Genomic DNA, 12,550 nt, shown 5'->3' with positions numbered 1-12,550 from the left:
ACGAGGAGGAGGAGGAGACGAGGAGGAGACGAGGAGGAGACGAGGAGGAGAGGGAGACGAGGAGGAGACGAGGAGGAGACGAGGAGGAGACGAGGAGGAGGAGACGAGGAGGAGACGAGGAGGAGGAGACGAGAGGAGGAGACGAGGAGGAGGAGACGAGACACAAACGATCCTCAAAAACATTTACAACAAAATCAATAAACAACAAACGCTCAAAGCAAAATCCCTGAGTCACAAACACAGACGCTCAATACACCTGATACAGACCTGGTTTAGACCTGGTTTAGACCTGGTTTAGTCCTGGTTTAGTCCTGGTTTAGTCCTGGTTTAGACCTGGTTTAGACCTGGTTTAGTCCTGGTTTAGTCCTGGTTTAGACCTGGTTTAGTCCTGGTTTTAGTCCTGGTTTAGACCTGGTTTAGACCTGGTTTAGACCTGGTTTAGACCTGGTTTAGACCTGGTTTAGACCTGGTTTAGTCCTGGTTTAGACCTGGTTTAGACCTGGTTTAGACCTGGTTTAGTCCTGGTTTAGACCTGGTTTAGACCTGGTTTAGTCCTGGTTTAGTAGTCCTGGTTTAGTCCCTGGTTTAGACCTGGTTTAGACCTGGTTTAGACCTGGTTTAGACCTGGTTTAGTCCTGGTTTAGACCTGGTTTAGACCTGGTTAGACCTTTACCTGGTTTAGTCCTGGTTTAGACCTGGTTTAGACCTGGTTTAGACCTGGTTTAGACCTGGTTTAGTCCTGGTTTAGTCCTGGTTTAGTCCTGGTTTAGTCCTGGTTTAGACCTGGTTTAGTCCTGGTTTAGTCCTGGTTTAGTGGTTTAGACTGGTTTAGTCCTGGTTTAGTCCTGGTTTAGTCCTGGTTTAGACCTGGGTTCAGTCCTGGTTCAGACCTGGTTCAGACCTGGTTCAGACCCTGGTTTAGACCCAGTTTAGACCTGGTTCAGTCCTGGTTCAGTCCTGGTTCAGTCCTGGTTTAGTTCTGGTTTAGTTCTGGTTTAGTCCTGGTTCAGTGGTTTAGTCCTGGTTTAGTCCTGGTTTAGACCTGGTTTAGACCTGGTTTAGTCCTGGTTTTAGTCCTGGTTTACCTGGTTTAGACCTGGTTTAGTCCTGGTTTAGTCCTGGTTTAGTCCTGGTTTAGACCTGGTTTAGACCTGGTTTAGTCCTGGTTTAGACCTGGTTTAGTCCTGGTTTAGTCCTGGTTTAGACCGGGTTCAGTCCTGGTTCAGACCTGGTTCAGACCTGGTTCAGACCTGGTTTAGACCTGGTTTAGACCTGGTTCAGTCCTGGTTCAGTCCTGGTTCAGTCCTGGTTTAGTTCTGGTTTAGTCCTGGTTTAGTCCTGGTTCAGTCCTGGTTTAGTTCTGGTTTAGACCTGGTTCAGTTCTGGTTGATACACCTCACTGGGGGTGTTCTACATGTATGTCTATGGTGGAATGTTGAGCAGTTTCCATGAAGACACAAATTATTTATAAATTTTGATTTTAAAAAGTATGTGTCAGTTTTTGCGTCTCCGGACATGAGAGGAACAGGAGAGGAACACGAGAGGAACACGAGAGGAACAGGAGAGGAACACGAGAGAACAGGAGAGAACACGAGAGGAACACGAGAGGAACAGGAGAGGAACACGAGAGAAACACGAGAGGAACACGAGAGAAACAGGAGAGAAACACGAGAGGAACACGAGAGGAACACGAGAGAAACACGAGAGGAACACGAGAGGAACACGAGAGGAACACGAGAGAAACACGAGAGAACACGAGAGGAACACGAGAGGAACACGAGAGGAACACGAGAGGAACACGAGAGAAACACGAGAGGAACACAAGAGGAACACGAGAGGAACACGAGAGGAACACGAGAGAAACACGAGAGGAACACGAGAGAACAGAGAGAACACGAGAGAACACGAGAGGAACACGAGAGGAACACGAGAGGAGGAACAAGAGAACAGGAGAGGAACAGAGAAACACGAGAGGAACACAGAGAGAGAGGAACACGAGAGGAACAGGAGAGAACACAGAGGAAACAGAGGAACAGAGAGGAACACGAGAGGAACAGGAGAGAAAAACACGAGAGGAACACGAGAGAAACACGAGAGGAACACAAGAGGAACACGAGAGGAACACGAGAGGAACAGGAGAGAAACATGAGAGGAACACAAGAGGAACAGGAGAGGAACACGAGAGGAACAGGAGAGAAACACGAGAGGAACACGAGAGGAACAGGAGAGGAACACGAGAGAAACACGAGAGGAACACGAGAGAACGAACGAGAGGAACACGAGAGGAACAGGAGAGGAACACGAGAGGAACAGGAGAGAAACACGAGAGGAACACGAGAGAAACACGAGAGGAACACGAGAGGAACAGGAGAGAAACACGAGAGGAACACAAGAGGAACACGAGAGGAACACGAGAGGAACAGGAGAGGAACACGAGAGGAACAGAGAGAAACACGAGAGGAACATGAGAGAACACGAGAGGAACAGGAGAGGAACACGAGAGGAACACGAGAGAAACACGAGAGGAACAGGAGAGAAACACGAGAGGAACACGAGAGGAACAGGAGAGAAACATGAGAGGAACACGAGAGAACACGAGAGGAACAGGAGAGGAACACGAGAGAAACACGAGAGGAACAGGAGAGGAACACGAGAGGAACACGAGAGGAACGAGACACGAGAGAGGAAACAGAGAGGAAACACGAGAGGAACACAGAGAACACGAGAGGAACAGGAGAGGAACACGAGAGGAACACTGAGAGAAACACGAGAGAAACAGAGAGGAACACGAGAGGAACACGAGAGGAACAGGAGAGGAACAAGAGAGAACACGAGAGGAACAGGCGAGAGGAACGGAGAGAACAGGAGAGAGAGAACAGAGAGGAACATGAGAGGAACACGAGAGGAACAGGAGAGGAACACGAGAGAGAAACACGAGAGAGGAACACGAGAGGAACACGAGAGGAACAGGAAAGGAACAGGAGAGGAACACAGAGGAACACACGAGAGGAAACAGGAGAGGAACACAGAAGAGGAACAGGAGACAAAGGAACACGAGAGGAACACGAAGAGAAACACGAGAGGAACAGGAGAGGAACATGAGAGAGGAACACGAGAGGAACAGGAGAGGAACACGAGAGAAACACGAGAGGAACACGAGAGGAACATGAGAGGAACAGGAGAGGAACACAAGAGGAACACGAGAGGAACACGAGAGGAACACGAGAGGAACACGAGAGGAACACGAGAGGAACACGAGAGGAACAGGAGAGGAACAGGAGAGGAACACAAGAGGAACACGAGAGGAACAGGAGAGGAACACGAGAGGAACAGAGAAAACACGAGAGGAACACGAGAGAGAGAAACACAAGAGGAACAGGAGAGGAAACAGAGGACACGAGAGGAACACGAGAGGAACAGAGAGAACAGGAGAGGAACACAGAGGAACACCAGAGGAAACACGAGAGGAACACGAGAGGAACACGAGAGGAACAGAGAGGAACGACGAGAGAGGAACACGAGAGAACAGAGAGGAGAGGAAACAGAGGAGAGAGAACACGAGAGGAAACACGAGAGGAACACGGAGAGGAACACGAGAGGAGGAACAGGAGAGGAACACAGAGAGAGAGGAACACGAGAGGAACACGAGAGGAACAGAGAGACACGAGAGGAACACGAGAGGAACACGAGAGGAACAGAGAGGAACACGAGAGAACACACGAGAGAAACACGAGAGGAACAGGAGAGGAACACAGAGAGGAAACAGGAGAGGAACATGAGAGGAACACGAGAGAAACACGAGAGGAACAGAGAGAGAGAACACGAGAGGAACACGAGAGAAACAGAGAGGACACGAGAGGAAGGAACAGAGAAACACGAGAGGAACACGAGAGGAACACGAGAGGAACGAGAGGAACACAGAGAGGAACAGAGAGGAACAGGAGAGGAACACGAGAGAACAGAACAGGAGAGGAACACGAGAGAGGAACAGAGGAACACGACGAAGAGGAACACGAGAGGAAACACGAGAGGAACACGAGAGGAACAGAGAGGAACAGAGAGGAACACGAGAGGAACAGGAGAGGAACACGAGAGGAACACGAGAGAACACGAGAGGAACAGAGGAACGAGAGGAACAGAGAGGAGAGAAACAGAGAGGAAACAGGAGGAGGAACAGAGAGGAACACGAGAGAAAACAGAGGAGAGGAACACGAGAGAAAGAGGACACGAGAGGAACACGAGAGGAACACTGAGAGAACACAGGAGAGGAACAGGAGAGGAACACGAGAGGAAACGAGAGAGGAGAAAACAGAGAGAGGAACACGAGAGGAACACGAGAGGAACACGAGAGGAACAGGAGAGGAACACGAGAGGAACACGAGAGGAACAGGAGAGGAACACGAGAGGAACACGAGAGGAACACGAGAGGAACAGGAGAGGAACACGAGAGGAACACGAGAGGAACACGAGAGGAACACGAGAGGAAACAGAGAGAGAGGAACAGGAGAGGAACGAGAGGAACGAGAGGAACGCGAGAGGAACAGAGGAACGAGAGGAACAGGAGAGGAACAGGAGAGGAACACAGAGGAACAGGAAGGAACAGAGAGGACACGAGAGAAAAGAGAGGAAACACGAAGAGAACACGAGAGAAACACGAGAGGAACACGAGAGGAACACGAGAGAAACGAGAGGAACACGAGAGGAACACGAGAGGAACACGAGAGAAACACGAGAGGAACAACACGAGAGGAACACGATAGGAACACGAGAGGAACACGCGAGGAACGAGAGGAACACGAGAGGAACACGAGAGGAACACGGAGAGGAACGAGAGAGAGAACACGAGGAGAGAGAGAACACTGAGAGGAAAGAGAGAGAGGAACACAGAGAGGAAACAGAGAGGAACAGAGGAACACGAGAGAACAGAAGAGGAACAGAGAGGAACAGAGAGGACAGAGGAACAGGAGAAGGAACACGAGAGGAACACGAGAGAAACAGAGAGGAACACAGAGGAACACGAGAGGAACACGAGAGGAGAGAAACATGAGAGGAACAGGAGAGGAACACGAGAGAACACGAGAGGAAGCGAGAGGAACGTGAGAGGAACGCGAGAGGAACAGGAGAGGAACACGAGAGGAACGTGAGAGGAACGTGAAGAACGGAGACAGAGAGGAACACGAGAGGAACACGAGAGGAACACGAGAGAACACGAGAGGAACACGAGGAACGAGAGGAACACGAGAGGAACACGAGAGGAACACGAGAGAAACACGAGAGAAACACGAGAGGAACACGAGAGGAACACGAAAGGAACACGAGAACACACGAGGAACACGAGAGGAACACAAGAGAGGAACACGAGAGGAACACGAGAGGAGAGGACAGGAGAGGAACAGGAGAGGAACACACGAGAGAACACGAGAGAAACACGAGAGGACACGAGAGGAACATGAGAGGAACACGAGAGGAACACGAGAGGAACGTGAGAGGAACGCGAGAGGAACAGGAGAGGAACACGAGAGGAACACGAGAGGAACACGAGAGGAACACGAGAGGAACAGGAAAGGAACAGAGAGGAACAGAGAGAGGACAAACAGAGAGGAACACGAGAGGAAACACGAGAGGAACACGAGAGGAACAGGAGAGGAACACGAGAGGAACACGAGAGGAACACGAGAGGAACAGAGAGGAACACGAGAGGAACACGAGAGAAACAGGGAGGAACGCGAGAGGAACACGAGAGGAACACGAGAGAAACACGAGAGGAACAGGAGAGGAACACGAGAGGAACGTGAGAGGAACACGAGAGGAACACGAGAGAAACAGGAGAGGAACAGGAGAGGAACACGAGAGGAACACGAGAGGAACACGAGAGGAACGTGAGAGGAACGCGAGAGGAACACGAGAGGAACAGGAGAGGAACACGAGAGGAACACGAGAGGAACAGGAGACAAACACGAGAGGAACACGAGAGGAACACGAGAGGAACAGGAGAGGAACGAGAGGAACAGCGAGAGGAACACGAGAGGAACACAGGAGGAACGAGAGGAACAGGAGAGGAACAGGAGAGGAACACGAGAGGAACACGAGAGGAACACGAGAGGAACAGGAGAGGAACACGAGAGGACGAGAGGAAACAGAGGAACAGGGAACGGAGAACACGAGAGGAACAGAGAGGAACAGGACACAGAGGAACAGGAGAGGAACAGGAGAGGAACAGGAGAGGAACACGAGAGGAACAGGAGAGGAACGTGAGAGGAGAACGCGAGAGGAACAGGAGAGGAACACGAGAGGAACGTGAGAGGAACGCGAGAGGAACAGGAGAGGAACACGAGGGGAACAGGAGAGGAACACGAGAGGAACAGGAGAGGAACCCCCCCCCCCCCAGGTGTGGGTGAAGGTTCTGCACCTGGACCCGGCGGCGACTCTGGTGCCGGCGGCGTTGAAGGTGACGTGGGTGGCGTTGGTGGTGAAGCGCGTCAGGATCCCGTCGGGTTCTCCCTCCGGAAACGTGTGGAGCTGCACCGCGTTACTGGAGCTCGCCGTCGCCAAACGCCCGCCCTGAGGAGACACGCGCACGTTAGAGGGACACGGCGAGAACGGAGAGACGCGTCGGGAGCAGGAGGTTCTGACCTTCAGGCTGAGGGAGTAGGCCTTCTCCCCCACGGTGATGAATCGCGGGTCGTCGTCGTCCAAACCCTCCCAGATCCGAACGTCTCCGTCGCTTCCACACGTCACGATGAACCTGAGGAGAACATCAGAGGAACATGAGAGGAACACCAGCGGAACACGAGAGAAGAACATCAGAGGAACACGAGAGAGGAACATCAGAGGAACATCAGAGGAACACCAGAGGAACACGAGAGAAGAACATCAGAGGAACACCAGAGGAACATCAGAGGAATATCAGAGGAACGTCAGAGGAGAACATGAGGAGAACATGAGAGGAACATGAGAGGAACACGAGAAGAACACGAGAGGAGAACATCAGAGGAACATGAGAGGAACACCAGTGGAACACGAGAGAAGAACATCAGAGGAACACGAGAGAGGAACATCAGAGAGGAACATCAGAGGAACATCAGAGGAACACGAGAGAAGAACATCAGAGGAACACGAGAGAGGAACATCAGAGGAACACGAGAGAGGAACATCAGAGGAACATCAGAGGAACACGAGAGAAGAACATCAGAGGAACACCAGAGGAACACCAGAGGAACACCAGAGGAACACGAGAGAAGAACATCAGAGGAACACCAGAGGAACATCAGAGGAATATCAGAGGAACGTCAGAGGAGAACATGAGGAGAACATGAAAGGAACATGAGAGAAACATGAGAGGAGAACATGAGGAGAACATGAGAGGAACATGAGAGGAACACGAGAAGAACACGAGAGGAGAACATCAGAGGAACATGAGAGGAACATGAGAGGAGAACATGAGAGGAACATGAGAGGAACAGGAGAGGAGAACATCAGAGGAACATCAGAAGAACACGAGAGAAGAACATCAGAGGAACACGAGAGAAGAACATCAGAGGAACACCAGAGGAACACGAGAGAAGAACATCAGAGGAACACCAGAGGAACATCAGAGGAATATCAGAGGAACGTCAGAGGAGAACATGAGGAGAACATGAGAGGAACATGAGAGGAACACGAGAAGAACACGAGAGGAGAACATCAGAGGAACATGAGAGGAACATGAGAGGAACATGAGAGGAACATGAGAGGAACAGGAGAGGAGAACATCAGAGGAACATCAGAAGAACACGAGAGGAACACGAGAGGAACATGAGAGGAACACCAGAGGAACACGAGAGGAACATGAGAGGAACATGAGAGGAGAACATGAGAGGAGAACATGAGGAAAACACCAGAGGAACATGAGGAGAACACCAGAGGAACATGAGAGGAACATGAGAGGAGAACATGAGAGGAACATGAGGAGAACACCAGAGGAACATGAGAGGAACATGAGGAGAACACCAGAGGAACATGAGAGGAACATGAGAGGAACATGAGAGGAGAACATGAGAGGAACATGAGGAGAACACCAGAGGAACAGAGAATGAGTGAGAGAGACAGAGAAACACCAGAGGAACGTGAGAGGAACATGAGAGGAACATGAGGAGAACACCAAAGGAACGTGAGAGGAACATGAGGAGAACACCAGAGGAATGTGAGAGGAACATGAGAGGAACATGAGGAGAACACCAGAGGAACATGAGGAGAACACCAGAGGAACATGAGAGGAACATGAGGAGAACACCAGAGGAACATGAGGAGAACACCAGAGGAACATGAGAGGAACATGAGGAGAACACCAGAGGAACATGAGGAGAACAAGAGGAACATGAGGAGAACACCAGAGGAACATGAGAGGAACATGAGGAGAACACCAGAGGAACATGAGAGGAACATGAGGAGAACACCAGAGGAACGTGAGGAGGAACATGAGGAGAACACCAGAGGAACATGAGGAGAACACCAGAGGAACATGAGAGGAACATGAGGAGAACACCAGAGGAACATGAGAGGAACATGAGAGAGAACAGAGTGAGAGGAACATGAGAGAACACCAGAGGAACATGAGAGGAACATGAGGAGAACACCAGAGGAACATGAGAGGAACATGAGGAGAACACCAGAGGAACATGAGAGGAACATGAGGAGAACACCAGAGGAACATGAGGAGAACACCAGAGGAACGTGAGGAGAACACCAGAGGAACATGAGGAGAAGAACATGAGAGGAACATGAGGAGAACACCAGAGGAACATGAGAGGAACATGAGGAGAACACCAGAGGAACATGAGAGGAACATGAGGAGAACACCAGAGGAACATGAGAGGAACATGAGGAGAACACCAGAGGAACATGAGAGGAACATGAGGAGAACACCAGAGGAACGTGAGAGGACCAGTATCAGCTCATGATGAAGGTCTCGTGGAGTTTGTCCGTGTGTGTGTTGCCGTAGTGACGAGTGTTGACTCTGAGCACGTGCAGAACAAATCACCAGGTAAATCCTGAGGAATAACAGGGGGGTGCTGTGCATGTGTGTGCGTGGCAGAGAGTCGTATCTAAACAGGTGAAGTGTAGTGGAGACTCACCCGCCCGTGTGGTCGAAGCAGACCTCAGTGTGGCCCTCAGAGTGTCCATAACGCATCGGCTTCTTCTCACACGGCATCTTCACCAAAACTACAACAACAACAACAACAAGGTTAAAGCTCCACTCTGTCACTTTCCTGCTCGTCTCTATGGAAACGTGATTGTTTTGTCTGGATCAGATCGTCACATGTGGCTCTTTCCTCCTCCTGCTGTGGCTCCTGAGACTGTGGAAAATAAATAATGACTCTTTAATTACAATTTTATTTATATTTTTAGTTTGTTTGTTTTTAAATATATTTCTACATTTGTGGAGAAAGGGAATCTTGAAACTTTAAAATAAAATGTTTTTAATATTTTTGTGTCAGAGGCTCAGTGTGCTGCAGAGTTTTCCTCGTTTCACACTCAGAGTGTTTTTCGTGTGGGAGACGCTCCAAACCTCGGAGTTAAATCTGCTCCATTCTGGAAAAGTCATTATCACCATTTTGGCCAATATTGAAATCATGATTAGCAGCATTTTTTTGTTACACGATGCATTTATTCAAAATTTCTCTCTTTTAAAAAAACAACAACACTTTGTTATTGATAATTTAAGCAAAACTTTAAAACTGAAAATAAATTCAGGCTCCAAATCTGCACCTCAGAGCAGTTTTCTGAAGTACACAACATCAAATGAACCAAATAAACTTTGAACAGGAAATAAGACAGAAAAACTGATATGTGTCCAAAATAAACTCTATATCCAACTGTTCTACAAACTCTAGATTTAAAATATAAAATAAATAAACTTATTTATATAAATATTAGTGCTGTCATGCGATTAAAAAAATTGAGAGATTAATTAATTATGATCTGTAATTAATTCATCGAATTAATCTCTTTTAATCTCACCTAAAAATTGCTGAGAAAAGCTTCAATTTGAGGTATTTTCATTTAAATTCATTATTACATTATTGTGGCAGATCAAAAGACTGATATAGAACAAAAAAAGTGACTTTATAAAGTCATTTATCGTTTAACAAATCTCTCCAAATTGGCTGTTGAGCCCAAGTCTCCATGAATAAGAAACTGTTTGTTGTAAAGTAACAAAGACGAGGAAATCTGAACATAATAACTTTTGTCGACTTAAAGACAATAAAAAGTCCAGTCTTTCCTTAACCAGATTAAAATATATTATTGATAGAGAAATGCTTTATATATGAGATCACTGGTTTTAGTCCTGGTTTAGACCTGCTTTAGTCCTACTTTAGTCCTAGTTTAGTCCTGGAATGGGTTAGTCCTGGTTTTAGTTCTGGTGTTAGTTCTGGTTTAGACCTGGTTTTAGTTCTGGTTTTAGTCCTGGACTGGGTTAGTCCCGGTTTTAGTCTTGGTGTTAGTTCTGGTTTAGACCTGGTTTAGACCTGGTTTAGACCTGGTTTAGACCTGGTTTAGACCTTGTTTTAGTTCTGGTTTTAGTTCTGGACTGGGTTAGTCCCGGTTTTAGTCTTGGTGTTAGTTCTGGTTTAGAGGCGCACAGGAGGAAGCGGTTTACGCAGCGGTTTACGCAGCGGTTTAGCGTACGCGGCGCACGGGAGCAGGTCGGTGTCGGTGTTTTCCCTGTGCACTGCTGCCTCTGTTCTACTGGCTCTTCGACCTCGTCCATTGTGCCTGACGCCACCAACGTGAACATGACGTTTACGTCGCTCTTACTGCGCGCGTTTTGTGTGGGTTTCCGGCAATAAGTGGAATTACCGAAATAAAAAAATGTATAAATGTGTTTTTGTGTGTGTGTCTGTTGTCCCAACAACACATAAAAACAGATTTTATAATAAAGCAACTCACATACAGAAACAGTAAAGTTAGAGATTAAAAATGAGATTAACGCGATTAAAAAACATAACGCGCTAAATATGACTGTAATTAATTAATCGCAATTAACGCGATAATTTGACACCCCTAATAAAAATATCCCAAAAGAAACTTTATTAAGCTTTAAATTAGACATGTCCAAAGTATGGCCCGTGGGCCAAATGCCGCCCTCAGACAAATTTTTCTTGGCCCTCAGGCTTCCAGGAGAATTGGCCCAAATTACTTTGCATCACTGAAAAATGTACTTTGTTTTTTTGGGGGGGAAGGGGGGGAATTTACCTTGATAAAGCCAATATTTAATATTTAGTGTTTGGTTTTAAGGATCTTAGCGTAAATAAAGTCTGACTGTTCATTTTAACGTGATAAACATGCACAGATTCAGTTATTCTCTGTACTGAGCGTCAGTCTGTGGCCCTCGATCGTCCCTCTGCTTCTTCTGTGTTTAGATTTGTGGCCCTGGATGAAAAAAGTTTGGACCCCCCTGTTTTAAATCATTTCAACTCAATTATACGAGAAAAACATGATGACATCACGTCCGGGGCGGCAGCCATTTTGGTCGGCAAAAATTGTTTATATTTACAAGTCAATGCCGACGCCGAAGCCGACGGCGTCATGATCAGCAGGTCTCAGCGACTTTTAACTTTTCAAAGTAAAGTTTTTGATCCTGAACATTCAGAGACTTAGAGTAAAACGGTGAGGTCAGATCAAAACTATTAAATGCAAAACCTAAACATAACACACCTGTCAACACACCTGTCAACACAAACGAGCGACACCTCTCACTTTTTGCCGAGCAGCCACTGAGCACGTGCAGAAAACCTGAAGTTTTCTCCTTCGTGAGTTTGAAAATCATTTGACACATGAAAATCGAAATCGTGATAAAAATTCGATGAAGTGCACAGACTTACTCTGAGTATTTAAGGTTACCGACACCAGGTCTAGAAAGTCCCACAGTATGGCATTAAACTCATCTATCTCAGGCCAAGTTACAGGTCAGATCTGTGGAGAGGCAAGCACACTCAATGAAGGAATGCAGGTTTTTTTATGTCCTATTTTTGAGCAGTAAAACACCTGTAATTAAATAAATGCTACACAAATGAGTTTAGTGCCACAGTGAGAAACCAGAAAAGTTCCACAGTGCAGCTTTAACTGTAAATATCACACAAATACACGGAAAAATGTCCAGATATAAACTCCTGCTTTATGATCTAAACATTTAAGAGAGAAACAGAGGTGAATGTGAAGCTGTGTAAAACAAACTCTAAACATTTATCTAGTCTTGGTTCTAAAATAAAACTTATAAAAGTGTTTCAGATCAGATGTGACCGATCCCGTTTGTCACAGAACAAAACACAAACCTGATAAACTCTCAAACTGTTACGGCTCAGAATCTCACCTCACCCGCCAATCCGCGCTGAAACACGATCAACTCTGACCCTGGCGTGACTTTACTCCGTGTTTTCTGTAGATTTCGTGAGTTTTTGTTGATTTTTTGTTGAGTTTTTGAGGCTCTTACGGCTCCGGCTCCGCTCCACAAACTCCCGCGCTCACACGTAAACACCGGACGTGACGCACAGAACGTCCCCACGCCACG

The 12,550-nt window shown here is 47.5% G+C and overlaps 1 protein-coding gene across 1 annotated transcript in view; it reads right to left on the bottom strand.

Annotated features, from left to right (window-relative positions):
* wdhd1 (WD repeat and HMG-box DNA binding protein 1) overlaps window positions 1-12,539 on the bottom strand; it is a 50,680-nt gene extending 38,141 nt beyond the window's left edge. The window contains exons 1-4 of the mRNA XM_055154394.1: window positions 12,358-12,539; window positions 9,114-9,201; window positions 6,634-6,745; window positions 6,410-6,561 (exon numbers count right to left, since the gene is read on the bottom strand). Of these exons, the coding sequence (XP_055010369.1) occupies window positions 6,410-6,561; window positions 6,634-6,745; window positions 9,114-9,190 (341 nt within the window). The 5' untranslated portion in view covers window positions 9,191-9,201; window positions 12,358-12,539. The remainder of the gene's footprint in view (window positions 1-6,409; window positions 6,562-6,633; window positions 6,746-9,113; window positions 9,202-12,357) is intronic.
* Window positions 12,540-12,550: the final 11 nt, after the last annotated feature.

This window comes from Boleophthalmus pectinirostris, unplaced genomic scaffold (genome assembly GCF_026225935.1).
Source record: "Boleophthalmus pectinirostris isolate CB_2022bp ecotype Guang Dong unplaced genomic scaffold, ASM2622593v1 HiC_scaffold_19, whole genome shotgun sequence".
NCBI classification, from domain to species: domain Eukaryota; kingdom Metazoa; phylum Chordata; class Actinopteri; order Gobiiformes; family Gobiidae; genus Boleophthalmus; species Boleophthalmus pectinirostris.
The sequence above is the reverse complement of the archived record's forward strand: the minus strand, read 5'-3'. Positions and strand labels throughout refer to the sequence as shown.